At 38.6% G+C, this 24,965-nt stretch overlaps 1 protein-coding gene and 1 non-coding gene across 3 annotated transcripts in view; one reads left to right on the top strand and one right to left on the bottom strand.

Moving 5' to 3' along the window:
• HSDL2 (hydroxysteroid dehydrogenase like 2) overlaps positions 1-24,965 on the bottom strand; it is a 61,133-nt gene that overhangs the window by 28,938 nt on the left and 7,230 nt on the right. The window contains exons 2-6 of one of the 2 annotated variants that reach the window (XM_010843586.1): positions 14,593-14,756; positions 13,371-13,469; positions 6,711-6,825; positions 4,547-4,650; positions 1,046-1,144 (exon numbers count right to left, since the gene is read on the bottom strand). In XM_010843586.1, the coding sequence (XP_010841888.1) occupies positions 1,046-1,144; positions 4,547-4,650; positions 6,711-6,825; positions 13,371-13,469; positions 14,593-14,756 (581 nt within the window). The remainder of the gene's footprint in view (positions 1-1,045; positions 1,145-4,546; positions 4,651-6,710; positions 6,826-13,370; positions 13,470-14,592; positions 14,757-24,965) is intronic. The other variant, XM_010843587.1, reaches the window with a different exon arrangement.
• On the top strand, positions 1,285-1,356 carry TRNAC-ACA. The gene has a single exon. It is a non-coding gene; the product is annotated as a tRNA-Cys (tRNA).

The raw sequence follows: 24,965 nt of genomic DNA, 5'->3' as shown, positions 1-24,965 counted from the left end.
AAAGTGATTCCCACTATGTTTTCTCTTTTTCATACTTTTGTGGGGTAGGATTGTCATTTAGAGTGAAGAAAATAAAAGAGGTTAAGGTTTTCATAGGCACTATTAAATATATGAAAAAAAGGTAGAATAAGAATAGTTTTTTTTCTTTTTCTTCCTTTAAGTTGTTCTGATATATAAGTGGAGGATAAGTAGGACAAGCCTTCCCTTTCTGTCATTTTCCTCCCCTCATGTTTACACAACATGTTCCCTAACCTGCAAGCCATCAGCTTCCACTGTACATTTAACTCAAAAGCTGCATACAAAGCCCAGCCATAGGCAGGTTACCCTGTCACCTAAAGGGGATCCAGACACTCTGTGAACTCAGAACTTATGTGAAAGTACAGAAAAGTCAGCTTCTCATAAAGGAAAAAGACAAATCAGTAAGAGTACAACAAAGTAAAGAAGTATTTTCTGGGATGTGTGAGGAGAAAATAAAAGTAACTGCAAGAGAATCTGCAGAATTTAAGGTACCAAAGACAAGGGTGGAAAAAAGGTTAGGGAAGTGCAGCTGGCTTCCTATTGGCTTTTATGAGACTCTTCCAGTGTTAGTGTTTCTAGTACAGCAACCATGTAGTCAAATAGAAGGACTGAAAAGGGTCCTTCATATACAATAAAAAGCTGAACTTGTTTCCAAACAGACATACTGAGGTTTCCTTTTGATGATCTACTCATTTGCACCCACCCCACCCACTCAGTACTCTTGCCTGGAAAACCCCATGGATGGAGGAGCCTGGTGGGCTGCAGTCCATGGGGTCGCTAAGTCGGACATGACTGAGCAACTTCACTTTCACTTGTCACTTCCATGCATTGGAGAAGGAAATGGCAACCCACTCCAGTGTTCTTGCCTGGAGAATCCCAGGGACAGCAGAGCCTGGTGGGCTGCCGTCTATGGGGTTGCACAGAGTTGGACACGACTGAAGCGATTTAGCGGTAGCAGCACCCACCCGAGAGTGTCTAAGGCAATAAATGAGAATCCAACAAATGGGTTTCTTTCATAAGTACATACCTGTTTTAGGCCACAATGCATTGACTGCAATTTCACCTTTAAATTCTTCTGCCATTCCAAGTACACACATAGACATACCATATTTAGCAATAGTGTAAGCTGAAAGAAACCATCAAGAATTTAATTAGGAAACAAATTAATTTGTGAGTATAAATAACCAATTTCCTTCTATTACTGTTTTTCCTTGATACATTTTTCAGAATTATTTAATATTTATATTAGTACAAAAACTTTGGGCTTGCCTGGTAGCTCAGACGGTAAAGCATCCGCCTACAACGCGGGAGACCCAGGTTCGATCCCTGGGTAGGGAAGATCCCCTGGAGAAGGAAATAGCAACCCACTCCAGTATTCATGCCTGGAAAACCCCATGGACCGAGGATCCTGGTGGGCTACAGTCCATGGGGTCACAAAGAGACGGACACGACTGAGCAACTTCACTTCTTCATTTCACAAAAACTTTTAATGTACTATTTTTAAAAGAACAGATTTCTATGTAAATAATTTTATATATATCAGGGATGAACTACTTTAACATATTTCCATCCTAGTAATTGTTTAAAAAAAAAGAGGCAGTAATAAACTTTTATTCCTCTGAATATTATGGGGATAAATTACATTATTGTTTGTTTTTTTATCCTTTTTTCAATGAAACTGGCCATTTAAAGGAAAACTGCTGTTGCTGCTGCTGCTAAGTCGCTTCAGTCATGTCCGACTCTGTGCGACCCCATAGACAGCCCACCAGGCTCCCCCGTCCCTGGGATTCTCCAGGCAAGAACACTGGAGTGGGTTGCCATTTCCTTCTCCAATGCATGAAAGGGAAAAGGGAAAGTGACACGACTCTTAGCGACCCCATGGACTGCAGCCTACCACACTCCTCCGTCCATGGGATTTTCCTGGCAAGACTACTTCTAGTAAAACATAAACAAAAGGTTGCAAATTCATTTAATGGAGTCAATTAAAACAGAACTTGTTTTAGTTTTGTTCTGTGGGTTCTTATTCCAAATGTCCTCCTTTCCAAATTTTATGGAATTATGTTGAAATAAGGAGTAAGTATATGATACAATAAACTCAAAGGAGGCACCTGTACATAAATCTTGTTATTTAGCACAGTTACTTCTTTTTTTTTTTTTAAGGGTTTTATTTTTATTTTTTTTTAATTTTATTTTTAAACTTTACAATATTGTATTGGTTTTGCCAAATATCTAAATGAATCCGCCACAGGTATACATGTGTTCCCCATCCTGAACCCTCCTCCCTCCTCCCTCCCCATACATCCCTCTGGGTCGTCCCAGTGCACCAGCCCCAAGCATTCAGTATCGTGCATGGAACCTGGACTGGCGACTCGTTCCATATATGATATTATACGTATTTCAATGCCATTCTCCCAAATCATCCCACCCTCTCCCTCTCCCACAGAGTCCAAAAGACTGTTCTATACATCAGTGTCTCTTTTGCTGTCTCGTATACAGGGTTATTGTTACCATCTTTCTAAATTCCATATATATGCGTTAGTATATTGTATTGGTGTTTTTCTTTCTGGCTTACTTCACTCTGTGTAATAGGCTCCAGTTTCATCCACCTCATTAGAACTGATTCAAATGTATTCTTTTTAATGGCTGAGTAATACTCCATTGTGTATATGTACCACTGCTTTCTTATCCATTCATCTGCTGATGCACATCTAGGTTGCTTCCATGTCCTGGCTATTATAAACAGTGCTGCGATGAACATTGGGGTACACGTGTCTCTTTCCCTTCTGGTTTCCTCAGTGTGTATGTCCAGCAGTGGGATTGCTGGATCATAAGGCAGTTCTATTTCCAGTTTTTTAAGGAATCTCCACACCGTTCTCCATAGTGGCTGTACTAGTTTGCATTCCCACCAACAGTGTAAGAGGGTTCCCTTTTCTCCACACCCTCTCCAGCATTTATTGCTTGTAGACTTTTGGATCGCAGCCATTCTGACTGGCGTGAAATGGTACCTCATAGTGGTTTTGATTTGCATTTCTCTGATAATGAGTGATATTGAGCATCTTTTCATGTGTTTGTTAGCCATCTGTATGTCTTCTTTGGAGAAATGTCTATTTAGTTCTTTGGCCCATTTTTTGATTAGGTCATTTATTTTTCTGGAATTAAGCTGTAGGAGTTGCTTGTATATTTTTGAGATTAGTGGTTTGTCATTTGCTTCATTTGCTACTATTTTCTCCCATTCTGAAGGCTGTCTTTTCACCTTGCTTATACTTTCCTTTGTTGTGCAGAAGCTTTTAAGTTTAATTAGGTCCCATTTGTTTATTTTTGCTTTGATTTCCAATATTCTGGGAGGTGGGTCATAGAGGATCCTGCTGTGATGTAGTCGGAGAGTGTTTTGCCTATGTTCTCCTCTAGGAGTTTTTTAATTTCTGGTCTTATGTTTAGATCTTTAATCCATTTTGAGTTTATTTTTGTGATGGTGTTAGAAAGTGCTCTAGTTTCATTCTTTTACAAGTGGTTGACCAGATTTCCCAGCACCACTTGTTAAAGAGATTGTCTTTAATCCATTGTATATTCTTGCCTCCTTTGTCAAAGATAAGGTGTCCATATGTGCGTGGATTTATCTCTGGGCTTTCTATTTTGTTCCATTGATCTATATTTCTGTCTTTGTAGCACAGTTACTTCAGTCATGTCTGACTCTTTGCAACTCTATGGACTATAACCTGCCAGGCTCCTCTGTCCATGGGATTCTCCAGGCAAGAATACTGGAGTGGGTTGCCATGCCCTCTTCCAGGGGACCTTCCTGACCCAGGGATCGAACCTATGTCTCCTATGTCTCCTGTATTGCAGGTGGATTCTTTACCACTGAGATACTGGGGAAGGCCTGTTATTTAGCATACTCATCTTACATCATTAGGTGTGAAAAGTAAAGTAATTCATGGACAGTTTTTTATTTTATTTTATTTTATATGAGTTTATCAACAATGCTGTGCTAGTTTTAGGTATACAGCAAAGTGATCCAGTTATGCGTATACACATATCCACTCCCTTCCAAATCCTTACCCATTTAGGCTGTCACATAATATTGAGCAGAGTTCCCTGATCCAGACAGCAGGTTGCTGTTGGCTATCCATTTAAAACATAGCAATGCATACATGTCAATCATGGTAGTCTTAATCAACTTTATTGAAGAATAAGTTATATACAGTAAAACACACCCACTGGTACTTGAGGGAGCTTTCCAGGATGGTGGATATCCATATCTTCATTTGAGTATTGGTTATTCAGGTGTATCTATTTGTCAAAACTCATCAGACTCAACCATTAACAACTATGCATTTTATTTAATGTAAATTATACCTCCATTTAAAAACTGACAGATAAAAGATTAAGAATCTACTTACCAAAATGCTACCAACTTCTGCAGAGAAAACTTAATGTTATCAGTATGTACAAACTGTGATTACATCATCAATACACTGATTTAATGTGAAACAGATTGACTAAACAAGTCATCCCCTCACCTACCACCTACCACAGTGCTGTTTGAACCACAGTGGATTCAGGTTCAGAGGTGGGCTGAGATTGAGGATATGAGCAACTTTACTCTTTTTCAAATAAGGAATGCATGCTTTAGATCTGAAAGCAAAAGAAAACACAAGTCAAACTGCTAGCTTTCTAACAGCTTCATTACTTTTTTAAATCATATGTTAAACTACTTCTACAGAGCAACTGAACTTGTTCAGTAATTTATAGGATACTTTTGTTGGCTTTTTTCCCATTTATCAAGAATGAAGATAGGAAAAGCAACTAATATTCATCCTTTGAAACTTTATATAATGGCCTGACAATATGATCTGCCTGATGAAAACAATCAAGTAAGTAGCACATTAGGCTTAAATCCAACTTAGATTATCTTCAACTACATCATTCCAAGTCAGACAGACCTGGGTTCAAAGTCTCCTTCTGCCCTTCATTGTGTGATCTGGGGCAGATACATAGAGTATTCCGATTCTCAGTTTTCTCATTTGCAAATGCTGGTAATACTTGCTACTATCTAGGACTGACCAAAGGATTAAAATGAGACAATATATATGAGGTACTTAGAACAGTACATATATTAAACATGAAATAAACAACTGAAATTATTAGTTTACACATTCTGATTTTTTTCATCTTGGTAGGTATGGTATTTCTACCACAAAGGAACTGTAAGTTAATAATATTAATTCTCAACACATTACCTAACTTAATTTATGCCAACACACAATGCAATATTCCTTTGGGGGCAATTTTAGTTGTTTTTTTAAAAATCCCATTCAAAAAGATAGGTATTTTACAAAAGACACAGGTCCAATATTTTCAAATATTTAACTATTAAGCTATAATACACAGCTTAATAACATATTGTAGCTTACTAACTTCATAGTGTTTAGTTTTATTTCACATTCAATAACTTCTAGGACTTGAAACTAGTCCATTCTTCTTAAGTTAGTTTCTTTCTTATTAATGTACAAAATTCTTGTTACCATCTACAATGTCATTTTAAGTTTATAAACCAAATACAATTAATATCACTAAAGTAAAGGGTTTTTGTACATATTGTTTTTCCATTCCAGAGGTACTTCATAATTATGGGAGTGAGAAAGAAGGACAAACAACATTACCACTGATAGTCATTAGAACAGTGAAGCCGCACCTCAAAACACTGATAGGAAACGAACAACCTATTCCAAGCAATAAGACCATATTTCACACTCAAAGGAAAAAGTTCATTTTATTTACATTATAAACATGAGCTTCTCCTTTGATCTATTAGACAAAACCTTTCCACCAGCACTTTGCTTGCCTAACCCTCAGCATCACTAACCCTAACCAGGTACATTTTCCATGGCAACATGCCCTATCTTACTCATTATACTGAAAACTCAGCGCCACACTTAGATACTAGTATCTTGAGCTTAATAAAGCAGCTAAGTTCACTGTGTGCTAGGCACTGCACTTCTTAGCTTTCACATGAATCATGTTATTTTGAGTGCTGTAAGCTCAAAGGCCTACAGGGCATTTGAATAAATGAATAAAGTGAGCTGGGTATAAGAAAGATCAACTGTTCAAAAATACAGTTGAGCCTTATTATAGAATCTCTATAAGCATGCATTTAACATGATACAAACACATATAATACTGGAGATGATAAGTTAAGTGTTAGTTGCTCAGTTGTGTCTGACTCTTTGCGACCCCATGGACTGTAGCCCTCCAGGCTTCTCAGCCCATGGAATTTTCCAGGCAAGAATACTGGGGTGGGTAGCCATTCCCTTCAACAGGGGATTTTCCCAACCTAGGGATCAAACCCAGGTCTTCTGCACTGCAGGTGGATTCTTTACCATCTGAACTATGAGGGAAGCCCATTGGAGATTATATGTTTAATTAAAACTTAGAAATACAAATAAGGATTGACTAGATTTCAAACTGATTGCTAACCTATTCAAATATGTTCACAACTAGTTCTCTGACAAAGCACTGCAACACTCATAGCCATTTTTTTCTTTTAAGTATTTATTTGGCCGCTCCGGGTATTAGCTGTATCACGTGGCATCTAGTTCCTGACCAGGGATCGAACCTGGACCTCCTGCATTAGGAGCAAGGAATCTTAGCTACTGGACCACCAGGAAAGTCTGTCCCACAGCTCTTCAACTTACGTAAGATAGGTGCCTCTGGTGTTGACGTTCATCATCAAATCCACTTTCTTCGTAGGTGTTTCCAATGTGTTGGTCAAGCTAATTGCACTGGCATTATTCACCAAAATATCAATTCCTGTTTTCAAATAATCAACTTCTTAGTAATGTCATTTAGACTTTACAACAGAAAGAAATAAACAATATTTATACAGTTGAATCCTGAGTTCACAAACACTTCTTTTAGATAATATGACTGACCAATTTCCCAGCGTAGGACTCAGTAGCTATGTCAAAACAGCACGCAAATGATTTTCACTGGCACTGTGAAGTCAGCCCATCATCAGGGCTCCACAGGAAACCACAAAGACGCTTAGTCCTCAGTAGTTTGTCGCTTCCGTCCTTATCTGTTCTCTTAATTCCTGATCTCTTAATTCCCTCTTTGTCTCCAAAACCTTAGGTCAACTTCCTTAAAGTTTTCCCTCCTCTCCAGCATCTTTCCAAGGTCTGCCTTCCTTCCAAGGACACTGGTCTCCCTTCTCCCTTTAAGGCCCTTACTTAAATGAAAGAGCTCCTTTCTGGTCTTGGAACTGGGAAAGTAGAAATGACTCAGAGCTTCAATTCTAGGCAAATCATCAAAGTAGATAAACTTATACACAAAATAAACTAAATCTAGAATCATAATTATTTCTGCATATTCTATCTAGTCCTTATCCATATGTAACATTTATGGCTACAAGCTTAAATAATGTTAAATGAAAATGGTAAAATACAAAAGCATCTCAACACATTTTTGCACTTCTACATGGCCTTCATAATTCATTTTTTTTTCAAACTAAAGTAACGTTGATTTGCAATGTCAATTTCTGATATACAGTAAAGTGACTCAGTTTTACATATATATACATTCTTTTTTATGTTCTTTTCCATTATGCTTTATCTCAGGATATTGAATATAGCTCCCTGAACTATACGGTTGGATCTCGTTGCTCATCCATTCTATATGTAATGGTTTGTACCTGCTGATACCAAACTCCCAGTCCTTCCCTCCCCACCCCTCTTCCCACCTGGCAACCACAGGTCTGTTCTCTGTGTCTGTGCGTCTGTTTCTGTTTCATAGATAAGTTCATTTGTATCATATTTTAGATCCCACATATAAGTAATACTACAGGGTATGTCTCTTTCTGACTTACTTCATTTAGTATGATCATCTCTAGTTGCATCCACGTTGCTGCCAAAATTCTTTTTAAAGAACATTTAATATTTTGTCAAATAGATATATGACAACTTCTATTGCTGGGGTTAGACTGTTGCCATAAATGTCTTTTACTATTCTCTTGACTTTGCTTTGCCCCTCTCTCACATTGTGTGAATAATGGTTTAAATGAGGTTATTATGAGTGAGTGAGTGAGTGAGTGAGTGATAGTCGCTCAGTCATGTTCGACTCTGTGCGACCCCATGGACTGTAGCCCACCAAGCTCCTCTGTCTATGGAATTCTCCAGGCAAGAATACTGGAGTGGGTTGCCATTTTCTTCTCCAGGGGATCTTCCTGACACAGGAATAGAACATGGGTCTCTGAATTGCAGGCAGATTCTTTATCATCTGGGCCACCAGGGAAGCCTACTATTAAGGCATTTCTAAGTTTAAAGACAGGTCTTTAACTTTTCAGTTTTAAAACAGGTCTTTTACTTTTACTTGAAAAGTATTAGCAGATACATGCTTGACTTTATCTTATAATCCATAGACAATACATTAGAATATGTAATGAATTCATCCACCTTTCTAAAGGAATACCCGAGACTGAAGTAGCAATAAAATTACAAACGACAATTAACAATCAGATGAAATAATTTAGATGAAGCTTTATCTCTCAAAGAAATGGGGACTGGGCAAGTGGTCAGAAAGGAGATACAATGTGCTTTTAACTTTGTAGGAAAAATAATGTTCAGTTCCATGTTGCTGAATATAGTTCTGTTTTTGCCAAATAAATCCTCTAGTGAGCCCCAAAGCAAATGAAAGTAGATGAGGACTGAAGCTACAGATTGTGCAAACTGGATCTGACTTGCCAATGATAAAGAAAAAAAACCTGGGTCCAATTAAGGGGTAACAAAATTTTTAGACTCAGATGAGCCAAATAAAAATATTAGGTTGGTGCAAAAGTAATTTAGGTTTTGCATTGTTGAACTCTGCCATTTGATATTGAAATATATTCTTAAATAAATGTGATTATGTTATATATCATTTTAATGCACATTTCTTGCTAATGAATTATTACTTGCTGCTTATTTTATATGTATTTTAGACTATGGAAATAATGTTAGACAAAAAGCAAAACTCAAGAGATTTTCTTATGTAAGTTCAAAATGGGTCATTAAGCAGCAGAGACAACTCACAACATCAACAATGCATTTGGCCCAGGAACTACTAATGAACGTTCAGTGCAGTGGTGGTTCAAGAAGTTTTGCAAAGGAGATGAGAGCCTTGAAGATGAGGAGAGTAGTGGCCAACCATCAGAAGCTGACAATGACCAATTGAGAGGATAACTGAAGCTGGTCCTCTTACAACTACATGAGAAGTTACCCAAGAACTCAACAGACCATTCTGTGGTCATTTGGCAGTTGAAGCAAATTGGAAACGTGAAAATGAAAAAGCTTGATAAGCAGGTGCCTCATGAGCTGACAGCAAATCAAAAAAAATCATTTAAGTGCTGTCTTCTCTTATTGTATGCAACAACAACAAACCATTTCTCAATTGGATTGTGACATGACAAAAAGTGGAATTTATACAACAACTGGCCATGACCAGCTCAGTGGCTGAACCAAAAAGAAGCTCCAAAGCACTTCCCAAAGCCAAACCTGCACCAGAAAAAGGGTCATGGTCACTGTTTGGTGGTCTGCTACGAGCCTGGTTCACTACAGCTTTCTGAATCCCAGCGAAACCACTATATCTGAGAAATACGCTCAGCAAATTGATGAGATGCACAGAAAACTTCAATGACTGCAGCCAGCACAGGTCAACAGAAAAGGCCCAATTCTTCTTTACAACAACACCTGACTGCACTTAGCACAACCAACGTTTGAAAAGTTGAATGAAGTGGGCTACAGAGTTTTCCCTCATCTGCCATAGTCACCTGTCCTCTAGCCAACTCTCACTTCTTCAAGCATCTCAACAACATTTTGCTGGGGAAATGCTTCTACAACCAACAAGATGAAGAAAATGCTTTCCCAGAGTTCGTTGAATCCCAAAGCATGGATTTTTATACTACAAGGATAAACAAACTTATTTCTTGTTGGCAAAATTGTGTTGACTGTAATGGTTCCTATTTTGATTAATAAAGATTCAGGGTCTGAAACCATAATTACTTCTGCACCAACCTAACAGATCAGGGATGGGACTTCCCTGGTGGTCCAGTGGTTAAGGTTCCAGGCTTCCAATGCAAAGGGCACAGGTTCAGTCCCTAGCTGGGGAACTAAGACTCCACATGCCACATGGTACAGCCAAAAAGAAAAATTTTTTTAATGAATCAGGGCACAATGGTGGGAAATGATACAGAATAAAAGGCATGTATGCCTGCTGCAGAAAAAAAGATGGCAGGAAATATTATATCTGTGGTTGATGAAATAGTGTAATCTACTCAAGGCGTAAAAACTCTGAAGATGAAGGAAGGCAAGATGATAGGCAGTACTATGTGGCAGAGGTCCCCAAGGGGCACAGGGAAAACATCATCCACTGCTCAGGACTTTGTTAAGGATAATTCCCTGGCAGAGAGAAAAGTTAGGAGAAAGGTAAAGTCTTCTCTAAAAGGCAGACTTCAAAGGCCTACAAAACTCCAAACCACACCATAACAGCAGCAACCACAGCATGGAACTGAAACCAAACAAACCAAAAATAAAGGCTTGGAAGATCTAGAGGAAAAAAATACAGAGAGAAGAAAAGAGCAGGCCTTGAATCATCTCATAAATGTGACATCCATCCTGATTAGGAGGTAGCAGCAGTTGAGTTGCTAAGCAGAGCTCACCAAAGAATTAAGATTCTGCATCATTACGCCAGAAAAGCAGAAGTTCATGGGCAAATGGAAAGCAAAATATTTTAAATACATCAACGTGGATCCTAAGGAGGAGGGAAGGAAATGTTAGGGAAGATTCCAAGAGAGGTAACTCCACCACCAATTTGCACTTTAGCAAGAAAACAGAAGTGTTTCAGATGCCCATCTCAACAACAGGAAGCAAAATACATTGGCAGATTTTCTTCCCCCAAAGATATGAAAAGTATATCTTCTCTTTTTTTAAAGTCTTCATTGAACTTCTTACCATACCTCTTGATTATGTTTTGGTTTTTTGGCTGCGAGGCATATGGAACCGTAGCTCCCTGACCAGGGATTGAACCTGCACTCCCTGCATTGGAAGGCAAAGTCCTAACCACTGGATGACCAGGGAAGTCCAAAGCATATCTTCTTGACTGAAGATTTCTACCAACTCAGCTAAGTTCCAGGATATGAATGCCAAATCAATTAATATGGATCAACTGGCTTCTGAAGAAACAAAAAAGATTTGCTTTGGTCCCTTTCATCTTCTCTGTCTGTTCCTGGGAAAGTAGATCACTTGAGAGACAAAGCTGGATCAATCCCACACTGAAGATGCTGAAGGAATGATGCCGGGTTCAATGGAAGACAATCTAAGCCATGGTGGCTAAACCAATCGAGACCATCCATGCATCTGAGTGAAACTTCCTTGGCTGGGACAAAACAGAGTTAGGAAATTGGAGAGGAGAGATTTCTGGGCTTTAATTCTTCCAAGAAAGAGATTTCAGTTTGGCTCTTTAAATTCTCTATGGCAACAACAGGAGAAGAAACAAACTTGTGAGATGCCAGCTACTCTGGAAGAGCCCCAACCTGGAAAGTGGAGGTCTTCACATTTTGACACTCAGGTGCATATTTTTGGACTATGCTGTCACTAATACACAATGTGTAACTCCTTCTGGATCCAGCTAGAATTCAAGATGGTGACCAATTAGTGCCAGTTAGGACTTTACCTAGTTAGTTTGAAAGTGACACTTCTACCTACTAGGAAAAGTGACCAATTAGTGCCAATTAGGATTTAACCTAATTAGTTTAGCCACTCCTTTTTAGGGAGGAATTAAGGGATAAGGTGGTGAGGGTAGAAGAATAGAGCTTTTCCTTCCTCTGTATTCATCCAGTTTTAGTTCTTTCCATTGATCCATTGGTTCTGTCAACTGAGAGTGAATTCATCCTTTCTGGAGACGGAGATCATCAGAATGTAGGGGAGGACTGCTACCACCTTTGTCTGTGTCCTTTCTCAGTCTTAGTTTCTGTCCTTTAATTCTGTTAGAGAACATGAACAGTTCAGTTGTTGTCTGGTGTTGTCCCAAGAAACCTCTGAAATGGGTCAGGATGGACATTAACTATAGATACTGAAGGCCATACCATAATAAGCCCAGAATTCACCTCCTTTCTTTTCCTAGTAGGTAGAAGTTATTTTAGATAAAGGTCCCCCATTTGAATGTGGCTTCTTCTTCTTCCTTCATATTTTGGACCCTATCAGTAAGAAGAAGAAGGAAAAAACAAAAAACAAAAAACCACCCAGTAATTTTGCATTCTCTCTCGTCTTCTCTCAGGGGCATTCACATTACTTTGGGAAAGGTTGCCAGCCAGGGGTAAGATTTTGAATTTAAAGGAAGAGATCCCATTTGAGTCAAAGCTTTGTGCTCCAGTCCAGAAGAACATAGCACTCTCCATTAGCGGTTATAAGCATGAGACTTGCTAATAAAGCATTACCTTGTTCCCCAATATCCTCTGCATATACATACAGTCTCTGGAATAATATAAGGAGAGAATGGTAATGGTTTGGACAGGATTTGGACACAGCTAAATACCATGCTATAATACCATCAAAGTCTTAGTTCAACTCCCAATACTTGCCTTCTAGGAGATTACGAATTAATTTGGGGAAAAGAAAAAATACTAAGATCTGAAGTTTTACAAGAAGAGGACCAAAGGAATGTTCTACGAATTCAGAGAAAGAAAAATGTACATTTGTGATTACTTTGCATAGTTGGGAAACTGGCTTCATGAAGTAGATGAGATTTAAGCACAAATATTTCTAAAGAAAAAGAAGGGGTCATTTCAGGAAGGGTGGGAGGTGGAGGAGTGGTCATTGAGGAGCTTCAGGAATGGGATGAGAAAAGATGAAGAGACAAAATTAAGGTAAGGAAATGGAAGCAAACTCTTTTGGCTGGATTAGGGAGTTTACATAGGCATATAGAAAGAATATTGAGCCAAAACACGTCTGTTAACATCAGAATGCGAAATGTCTTGAAAGCCAATAGGTAATCTGCACTTTACTCAATAAATATTAAAAAGTCATCAAATGATGGGTTACGTGAAAACAAGTGGATGGGATCTGGGGTATAGATGTATATGTTATGGTCAAGGTCTTAACTTTACCTTGGATGGGAGATTGATTATATTAAAAATAATTTTTAACAATTATTCAGTTACTCATCAGATGGTTTTAAACTGTGCTTCTGTAGGAACAAATACTTATTTCTGGCTATACTCTGAAGACTTAAAGAGTAAAAATATCAAAAGAAAGTTAAAAATTAAAGTGATAGTTATACCGATACTTTACCAATATTCAATAATTATCTCAGAATGAAGGCACTACCTCCAAATTTTTCCACTGCCTTCTCCACAGCACTGCTGATTTGCTCTTCATCTCTTACATCAACAATACATGGCAAGGCCTTTCCTCCAGCTGCTTTGACTACAAAGGATAAATAAAGATGCATTCAAATGTTAAAACTTTCATCGATACCACATCTCTGACATAAGTCAAAAGGAAAAAGTACCCCATTTTCAGAAAATCAGTATAAATAATGATGTCTTCCAACTACTAGCAACTCTGTCCTGCTGTAGGACAGACTGAATTCATAGCCATCTACAGACTAGCCAGGTCATCTCTATTTAAAAAACAAACAAAAAAGAGGGCAATTTTTAAAAATGCTATTAAAAAGAAATAAGGGGGGAAGGTAATTTAAAAGATGTTTACTATGGAAAATTTCTTAAAATGTACAAAAATATAAAGAATAGTATAATGAACTATCATGAATCCATTAACTATCTTCAATGATTGACCATGTTTTGCAGTAAATTTATCTACCACCAATTCTGTTTCGTTTTTTGCTGGTATGTTTCAAAACAAATCCCAGGCATCACTTCATTCATAATTGCTTCATATGTATTCCCTTTACATAACCACAGCACTATTAACATAACTAACAAAACGAGCATATCAGCTGAAGCTGAAGCCCTCACTCCTGGCACAGTGCCTTGAATATAAGCACTCAATAACTATTTGTGTTCCCTCGGCTCGGTAACAACCTAGAGGGGTAGGATGGGGTGGGAGACGGAAGGGAGGTTCAGGAGGGAGGGCACATATGTATATCTATGGCTGATTCATGATGATGTCCGGGAGAAACCAACACAGTATTGTAAAGCAATTATCCTTCAATTAAAAGTAAATAACTTTTTTAAAAGAAAAAAAATAACTGTTTGTGACCTGAAAGTATTAAAATAATGACTTGCAAATTATGCAGAGAACAGGTAACATGGAGCGTTTTTTCATTCACACCATACACCTCTTAAATTCTTTCCTCTGCTTCCACTCTTCTGCTCTTTGCTCTCATCCAAGAACCACTGGCCTCATGACATATGATTTTTAACGGACATCACTCCCATTACTTAAAAAAGCTAGGGAGAAAAATGATCCCCAAACACCACTCTAAGGTGACAAAATATTTCTTTAACCAGATAAAATTATTTATAGGATAAACTTCAGAAAGATATAATTAAACTTTCCAGCAAATTCTCGATTTACTGAAACATACTTTCTTCAGCAGCAGTATAGATGGTGCCTGGAAGTTTGGGGTGTGCCTGGGCAGTCTTCGCAGCAATGACTATGTTTGCTCCATCCTTGGCTGCTTTCAAAGCAATCGCTTTGCCAATGCCACGGCTTGCACCTGTGATGAAGACAGTACATCCTGCTAACTTCCTACAACAGAACAAATATGGCCTTATTAGAAATCTCAAAGTTTCTATTTATTGATATCAGTGCCAAAAACTCATGCACATATTCACAAAACATGTTTCCTCTTCTATCAAACTTTCTCTAAACCCTCCTCCTTCCCCATCTGATACCTGATTACTCCCATTGTATAATGATCTATAAATTATTATAACTGCAGTGGCCGGATTTGCTATGATTTTTGCAAACAAAATCTGCTCAAATGAGTAAATCTTAAAAAAAAATGAGGAATTAATGAACTACATGAACATATATTTTTTTCCCCACAGAAAAAGTGTTAAAGTTTTTTTTTGAAAAATTTGTAAAAGGACCTTACTTTTGAATGGTGGGATTATGAATAAATTTTATCATAGTCTTTATATTCTTCAGGGTTTTTCAGTTTTCTGCAATGAATACATACCACTTAAAAGGAATTACGTAAAAGCTAATAATTATTTAACAGATGCTCATCATTGCTTATAATAGCTAGAGTGGAAACAACTTAAATGTCCATCAGCTGATGAATGGATAAAGTAAAATGTGTTATATATAACTGATCACAGGGACTGTAGCCTTGTCTAACTCAATAACACTATGAGCCTTGCCATGCAGGGCCACCCAAGATGGATGGATCACAGTGGAGAAGATGTTCTGACAAAACGTGGCCCACTGGAGAAGGGAATGGCAAACCACTTCAGCATTCTTGCCTTGAGAACCCCATGAACAGTATGAAAAGGCAAAAAGATATGACACTGAAAGATGAACTCCCCAGGTCAGTAAGTGCCCAATATGTTACTGGAGGACAGTAGAGAAATAACTCCAGAGAGAATGAAGAGATGGAGCCAAAGTAAAAATGATGCCCAGTTGTGGATGTGACTGGTGATGGAAGCAAGGTCCAGTGTTGTAAAGAGCAATATTGCATAGGAACCTGGAATGTTAGGTTCATTAATCAAGGCAAATTGGAAGTGGTCAAACAGGGGATGGCAAGAATGAACATGGACATTTTAGGAACTAGTGAACTAAAATGGACTGGAATGGGCAACTTTAACTCAGATGACCATTATGTCTACTACTGTGGGCAGGAATCCCTTAGAAGAAATGGAGTAGCCATCATAGTCAACAAAAAAGTCTGAAATGCAGTACTTGGGTGCAATCTCAAAAAACGACAGAATGATCTCTGTTTGTTTGCAAGACAAACCATTCAATATCACTGTAATCCAAGTCTATGCCCCAACCAGTAATGCTGAAGAAGCTGAAGTTGACTGGTTCTATGAAGACCTACAAGACCTTCTAGAACTAACACTCAAAAGGGATGTCCTTTTCATTATAGGGGACTGGAATGCAAAAGTAGGAAGTCAAGAGATACCTGGGGTAACAGGCAAATTTGGCCTTGGAGTACGAAATGAAGCAGGGCAAAGGCTAACAGAGTTTTGCCAAGACAATGCACTTCTTACAGGAAACATCCTCTTTAACAACACAAGAGAAGACTCTACACGCGGACATCACTATATGGTCAACAGAAAAATCAGACTGATTATATTCTTTGCAGCCAAAGATGGAGAAGCCTTATAAAGTCAGCAAAAACAAGACCAGGACCTGACTGTGGCTCAGATCATGAACTCATTACTGCCAAATTCAGACTTAAATTGAAGAAAGTAGGGAAAACCACTAGACTGATCATGTATGACCTAAACCAAATTCCTTATGATTATACAGTATAAGTAACAAATAGATTCAAGGAATTAGATCTGATAGACACAGTACCTAAAGAACTACAGACGGAGGTTTGTGACATTGTACAGGAGGCAGTGATCAAGACCATCCCCAAGAAAAAAAAGTGCAAAAAGGCAAAATGGTTGTCTACGGAGGCCTTACAAATAGCTGAGAAAAGAAGAGAAGCTAAAGGCAAAGCAGAAAAGGAAAGATATACCCATCTGAATGCAGAGTTCCAAAGAACAGTAAGGAGAGATAAGAAAGCCAACGGTACCCCACTCCAGTACTCTTGCCTGGAAAATCCCATAGACAGAGGAGCCTGGTAGGCTGCAGTCCATGAGGTTGCTAAGAGTTGGACACGACTGAGCGACTTCACTTTCACTTTTCACTTTCATGCATTGGAGAAGGAAATGGCAACCTACTCCAGTGTTCTTGCCTGGAGAATCCCAGGGACGGGGGAGCCTAGTGGGAGGCCATTTATGGGGTTGCACAGACTCACACAACTGAAGCGACTTAGCAGCAGTGATCAATGCAAAGAAATAGAGGAAAACAATAGAATGGGAAAGACTAGAGATCTCTTCAAGAAAATGAGAGATACCAAGGGAACATTTCATGCAAAAATGGGCACAATAAAGGACAGAAATGGTATGGACCTAACAGAAGCATAAGTTATTAAGAAGAGGTGGAAACAATACACAGAACTATACAAAAAAAGAGCTTCATGACCCAGATAACCATGATGGTGTGATCAATGACCTAGAACCAGACACCCTGGAATGCGAAGTCAAGTGGGCCTTAGGAAGCATCAGTACAAACAAAGCTACTGGAGGCGATGGAATTTCAGTTGAGCTATTTCAAATCCTAAAAGATGATGCTGTGAAAGTGCCGCACTCAATATGCCAGCAAATTTGGAAAATTCAGCAGTGGCCACAGGACTGGAAAAGGTCACTTTTCAATCCAATCCCAAAGAAAGGCAATGCCAAAGAATGTTCAAACTACTGCACAATTGCACTCATCTCACACGCTAGCAAAGTAATGCTCAAAATTCTCTCCAAGCCATGCTTCAACAGTATGTGAACCATGAAATTCCAGATGTTCAACCTGGATTTAGAAAAGGCAGAGGAGCCAGAGATCATATTGCCAACATCCGATGGATCATGGAAAAAGCAAGAGAGTTCCAGAAAAACATCTACTTCTGCTTTATTGACTACATCAAAGCCTTTGTCTGTGTGGATCACAACAGACTGTGGAAAATTCTTAAAGAGATGGGAATATCCGACCATCTTACCTGCCTCCTGAGAAATCTGTATGCAGGTCAAGAAGCAATAGTTAGAACTAGACACAGAACAACAGACTGGTTCCAAATCAAGAAAGGAGTACGTCAAGGCTGTATATTGTCACCCTGCTGATTTAACTTATATGCAAAGTACATCATGAGAAATGCTGGGCTGGATGAAGGACAAGCTGGAATCAAGAATGCTGAGGGAAATATCAATAATCTCAGATATGTAGATGACACCACCCTTATGGCAGAAAGTGAAGAACTAAAGAGTCTCTTGATGAAAGTGAAAGAGGAGAGTGAAAAAGTTGGCTTAAAACTCAATATTCAGAAAACTAAGATCATAACTTCCAGTCCCATCACTTCATGGAAGATGGATGGGGAAACAATGGAAACAGTGACAGACTTCATTTTGAGGGGTTCCAAAATCACTGATGGTGACTGCAGCCATGAAATTAAAAGATGTTTGCTCCTTGGAAGAAAAACTATGACCAACTTAGACAGCATATTAAGAAGCTGAGATATTACTCTGCCAACAAAGGTCTGTCTAGTCAGAGCTATGGTTTTTCCAGTAGTCATGTATGGATGTGAGAGTTGGATTATAAAGAAAGCTGAGTGCCGAAGAATTGATGCTTTTGAACTGTGGTGTTGGAGAAGACTCTTGAGAGTCCCTTGGACTGCAAGGAGATCCAACCAATCCATCCTAAAGGAAATCAGTCCTGAATATTCATTGGAAGGACTGATGCTGAAGCTGAAACTCTAATACTCTGGCCACCTGATGCAAAGAACTGACTCAATGGAAAAGACCCTGATGCTGGGAAAGATTGAAGGGAGGAGGAGAAGGGGGTGACAGAGAATGAGATGGTTGGATGGCATCACCGACCCAATGGACATGAGTTTGAGCAAGCTCCGCGAATTGATGATGGACAGGGAAGCCTGGAGTGCTGCAGTCCATGGGGTCACAAAGAGTCTTACACGACTGAGCGACTGAACTGAACTGAACTGAAAATGTGTTATAAATCAATACACACAAAGGGATACATTTAGCAATAAAAGGGAATGAAGTACTGATCTGTCCACATGGATGAACTTTGAAAACATGCTCAGTGAAAGAAGCCATCACAAGGCCTTCATAATGTATGATTCCATTTATATGAAACATCCACAAGAGGCAAACCTACAGACACACAAGGACTAGTGGCTGCCTAGGACTGGGGGTGGGAGGAGGAGGGGTAGGGGGTTTCTTTCTTGGATAGAAAAAATATTTTAAAGTTGACTGTGGTGTGTACACAACTCTGTGACTATACCATTTAATTGTGTACTTTAAATGGGTATATTGTGTGGTGCGTGAATTACATCTCAATAATGATGTTAAACAAACAAACATAGCAAGCTGACAAAGAACTGTGGGTGTTGTTCAAAAGATTCTCTGATCCAAATGTGAGGGAAGTTCTCCGTGCCCATTCCCTTTTTTTATAATATATCCAACCACCCACTTTTAACTTTCTACTTATTCAGGTGTTAGATGAGAAGAAAACCTGAATTAAGTCAGAGCGGGAAACCCATTTCTTATTTACTTTCTAAAGGCATATAAAGTTCAAGGAGAAGGCTGAAGAGAGGGCAGCAAAGTGACAATGACTAACAGAAAAAGGGGCAGTAACCAGAGACAAGGGTAACAGATAAGCAGGCTTGCTAGGAAAGAATGTAAGGCTTTTGCCAAGATCAGAAAGACTACACTTTAGAAGCAAGTTCAGAGGTAAAAGTGGGAGAAGTGTTTCAAAACAAGAAATAAACGGTTTAATAAGAAAGAAGGGGAATAAAGAGGTGTTCTTTTTACTACTTTTAGTAAAAAAAAAAAAAACCCACAAAATACAAAAAATATATATAAATAATGTGTAAAGCTTAAAGATCAAAATAAAAAGCATACCAAGAAATAGAATATTATCAATACCCTAGAAGCCACCTGTTTACTCCTCTCTATCCTTCTTCTTCCTTCCGACCCACAAAGTAACAACTACTTTAAATATTATTACTAGTTTCCTTGCCTTTTTTTTTTCATTATTCCTAATACCTACTTATCTATGTCTAAGCCAGGGGCCAAATCCGACCCTCCATCTGTTTGTGTACAGTGTGAGAGCTAAGAACAGTTTTGAACACTTATGTGTATGAACACGTATGATCGATTTTGAAACCCAATTCAGCAAACACTATTTCGCTATTATAAATTGAACTGTATTCACCAAAATACAATTGTACCTCCCTGTCATAGATTGAATTTTATCTACCAAAGTGTTAGGGTATTTTGAAGTCCTAACCTCCAGCATCCCCTAATGAGACCGTATTTGGAAACAGGGTTGCTGCAGATGTAATTAGTTACAATGAGGTCATACAGGAGTAGGAAGAAAAGAAAGTGAAGTCGCTCAGTCGTGTCCAACTTTTGGCAGCCCCATGGACTGTAGCCCACCAGGCTCCTCCATCCACGGAATTTTCTAGGCAAGAGTACCGGAGTGGGTTGCCATTTCCTTTTCCAGGGGATCTTCCCAACCCAGGGATTGAACCCAGGTCTCCCACATTGTGGGCAGACGCTTTACCGTCTGACAGTAGGTGGATCCTTACTTCAGTTTGACTGTGCCTTTGTAAGAGGAAGAAAGACTACATACAGACAGACACACAGGGAGGACACCGTGTGACGACAGAAGTGGAGAGTGGAGTAAAGCAGCCACCAACTAAGAATGCCAAGGTACTGCCGATGATAACCAGAGCTAGGGAGAGGCAAGTAAGGGTTCTGCTCATAATTTCAGAGGGAACACTAGCATTGCTAGGGCACTGCTAACACCTGGACTTCAGACTTCAAGTCTTCAGAACTTAAATCTCCATTTGAAGCCACTCAATCGGTGGTCTTTTGTTATGGCAGCCCTAGGAAATAAACACATTCTTTCTTCCCCTCAAAAAAGAATTTCATTTTTGTTGTTGCTCTTTGTTGTTTTAGTTGCTAAGTCATATCTGACTCTTTTGCGCCCCCATAGACTTCAGCGCACCAGACTCTGCAGTTCATGGGGTTTTCCAGGCAAGAATACTGGAGTGGGCTGCCATTTTCTACTCCAGGGGATCTTCCTGACACAGAGATGGAACCTACATCTCCTGCACTGGCAGGTGGATTCTTTACCAGGGAGGAATAAAGGGAGCCACCAGGGAAGCCCAAGAATACTGGTGTGGGTATCTTCCTGACGCAGAAATTGAACCGGGGTCTCTTGCATTGCAAGTGGATTCTTTACCAGCTGAGCTACCAGGGAAGCCCTTCATACAGTATATGTCATTCTATAGTTTGCTTATTTCACAAAACATGGAGACTTATCCATACTGGTGTAAACAGTTACACTTACTTTATTTAATATACAATATTTTGCATATGAGCATGTCCATGGGGTCGCAGAGTCAGACACGACTGAGTGACTGAACTGAACCGATACTATTAGGTATTTAGTCATTCTACTGTTTATGGACCTTGAGGAGGGTTTCCAGGTTTTGTTTTTGTTTTTTTTTTTCCTATTATGAACAATGGTGCTAAAAGAATCTTGTACACTTCTTCCAGTCACACGTACAAGAGTTTCTCCAGGGCATATGCCGACCGATGACCTACATTTTCCCCGATATGGACAACCAACAGTTCCAGTCTGAAAAGCCTATCTTTCCCACAGATCTTGAATGCCAGCTTTGTCACAGACTGAGTCTCCAGAAACAAACAGATCTATTTCTAGGCTCTGTCTTCTGTTTAATTTGGTTAAATGGATTGCACTGTCTTAACAGCTTTCTTGGCTATACTTGGATCTTTGCTTTTCCACATATTAGAAATTAGCTTATTTAACTGCACATGCAAAATCAGTTGGGATTTTGATAGAATTCAATGGACAGAGGAGCCTGGAGGGCTACAGTCCATGGGGTCACAAATAGACACAACTGAGCGACTAAGCACACAGCACAACAATGTGAGAAGAACCACCAGCTTTAAGACATTGAGTGCTCCAGTCCATTAACACGGTATTACTCTCTATTTCACACCCGGAACCACAGGATGTCCCTCTGTAATCAAAGGTAATATTCTGACCATCCAATCATGGTGTTATCAGATTTTCCCATTATTTAATTACTCTAGTTTCCCTCTCAATCAGTGCAAAGTTACTTAAAGACCATTTTTTATTATAGAATTTTCAAATATTTTCAAAAATACAAAAATACTGTAATAAGTATCCATGTTTATTTAACAATTCAACAACAATCACAATTTTGAAAATAATTATCAGAAAGCAAACCTCAAAAGTCATTTAATTTCACTTACAAACGCTTCAGTATGTACCTCCAACTTTTATATAATAATGTTATTATCACAACTAAGAAAAGTAACAGTAATTCCTCAAAATCAACTAGTACCTATCCTTATGCAAAGTTTCACAACTATCTCAAAAATATCTTTTTACAGTGGGTTTGATCAAATCAGGATCCTGTAAGGACTTTACATTGCATTAATTTGTTACAGACACACCTTGAGAGATTGCAGGTTCAATTCCAGACCAGCACAATAAAGTGAATATTGAAATAAAGTGAGTCACACAAACTTTGGTTTCCCAGTATATAAAAGTTACATTTACATTGTGGTCTTTTAAATATGCTATAGTACTATGTCTTTAAAAAATGTGCATATTTTAATTTAAAACTATTTTATTGCTAAAAAGTGCTAACCACCATCTGACAAAGCAGGGTTCCCACAAACTTTCAGTTTGTAAAACACAAAATATCTGCAAAGGGCAGTAAAGGTACAGCACAAATAAAATGAGGTATGCCTGTACATCTTTTGAGTCTCTTATAATCTATAACAGATTTTAGATTTTCTTTATGCCATTTATTTGCTGAAGAATATAGATCTGTAGAACAACCCATATTCTGGATTTTGAACTTCTCATTTTTATAGCCATTGTACTGTACTTGCTGGCTGTTACTTGTGACTGTGAGTGCATGCTAAGTTGCTTCAGTCGTGTCCTACTCTTTGCAACCCCATGGACTGTAGCCCATCAGGCTCCTCTGTCCATGTGATTCTCCAGGCAAGAACACCTGCAGTGGGTTGCCTACCCTCCTCCAGGGGATCTTCCTGACTCAGGGATGGAACCGGAGTCTCTTACTTCTTTACCACTAGCGCCACCTGGGAAGCCCTTTTGCTTGTGTGCAGAAATCTAATTTTTATCATTGACTTTTGTATCCTGACCGTGTATCAGACTCTTATTAAATCTATAATTTAGTTGTACATTATTTTGATTTTCCAGTTAGATAATCATATCATCTGCAAATAATGACAGCATTATTTCTTTCATTTCAAGCCAAATATTTTTTCTTTCTTTCTCCTGCCTTATTTACTAAAGAAAGAAAAAAAAATGTTTCCAGATGGAAGGTCAGAGCTACAGGAAGAAATAAAAGCCAAAGATAAATTAAGTACAGAAATCTAAAAAAAGTTTTTATACTGCTAATTAGTAATAATATAAATGATATAATAAATCATAACATTTAGAGGTTAAAATAGAATTAAAATATATTATTACAATAACAAAAGTTAAACTGGAATGACTGAAGTTCAACTTTTCTAGATCCTTGTATTGTTTGGGGGAATGATAGAATTTTATGTACTTCAGACACTGGTAAGTTATATACACCTTTAAACTGTTTATGTTAAACATGATAAATACAAATTCCAGGTCTTAACAGTTTTTGTGACAAGAATGGGATTCTAACAAAGACATGGCTTTCTAACAGAAAAAGGACAAGAAGTCCGTAAGACGGGTTGTAAAGTGAAAGTTGCTCAGTTGTGTCCAACTCTTTGCTACCCCGAGGACTACACAGTCCATGGAATTCTCCAGGCCAGAGTACTGGAGTGGGCAGCCTTTCCCTTCCCTTCTCCAAAGGATCTTCCCAATCCAGGGATTGAATCCAGGTCTCCTGCATTGCAGGCAGATTCTTTACCAGCTGAGCCACAATGGCAGCCCAAGAATGCTGGAGTGGGTAGCCTATGCTTTCTCCAGCAGATCTTCCTGACCCAGGAATTGAACCTGCACTGTAGGTGGATTCTTCACCAACTGAGCAATCAAGGAAAGACAGGTTAGAGAAGAGAAGAAGACTCCAGGAACACACTCTCACTCGTGGCAGAGGGAAGGGTAAGGATCACTGGTTCTTCTGCTAAAGAATCAGACCAAGAAGAGGTGGTATATTAATATTTATTAATTTTATTAATATTTATTAATACTGTAAGATGCAACAGTATTCAAATTACTACACTAATACAACTATCAATAATAAATCTACCAAGTACAGTTCAAGATTTCTTTGTACTCTCTTGTCCTTAGAGCAGATGTCTCTAAAGGTATACAAATTACTATGTTAAAATTATTTGAATTATTTTTCTATGTATATTTATGTGAAAAGCTTGACATACAGTTAAGGTCCTCTGTTTATGATGACAGTCCACTTTAGTTTATCACTTTCCCCTCATCTTTGATGAGGGATACTATAAAACCTATACTTGATTTAAAAGTCAAATCTGGAAATTCCCTGGTCGTCCAGTGCTTAGGACTCCTGTGCTTTCACTGCCAAGGGCCTGGGTTCCACCCCTGGTTGGGGGAACTAAGATCCTACAAGCTGCACTGTGTGGCCAATAAAAAAGTCAAACCTTATAAATGTGTGTATTGAAAGAAGTTCAATCCTTTGTCTATAGATTCCTTATTTTCCACTTACCCTTATTATATTTCCTTTTTTAAAAATATGCAGACACACACATATATAAAACATATCCTGTGTGTATGTGTAATTTTCCCTTCCTTTTTATACAAAAGGTAGTATACATAGTGTTAAAGTAATTTTTAAATGTAAGTATTTAGATGAAAACGTCCCAATTATTGCTTTAAAAAGCCCTATCCATAGCAGATACAAACTATTACATATAGGAAGGATAAACAACAGGGCCTACTGTGTAGCACAGGGAATTGTATTCAATATCCTGTGATAAACCATAATGGAAAAGAATATGAAAAAGTAAAAGTGAAAGTGAAGTCACTCAGTCGTGTTCGACTCTTTGCGACCCTGTGGACAATAGCCCTCCAGGCTCCTCTGTCCATGGGATTCTCCAGACAAGAATACTGGAGTGGGTTGCCATTTCCTTCTCCAGG

Source organism: Bison bison, unplaced genomic scaffold (assembly GCF_000754665.1).
Source record: "Bison bison bison isolate TAMUID 2011002044 unplaced genomic scaffold, Bison_UMD1.0 scf7180017864183, whole genome shotgun sequence".
NCBI classification, from domain to species: Eukaryota; Metazoa; Chordata; class Mammalia; order Artiodactyla; family Bovidae; genus Bison; species Bison bison.
The sequence above is the reverse complement of the archived record's forward strand: the minus strand, read 5'-3'. Positions and strand labels throughout refer to the sequence as shown.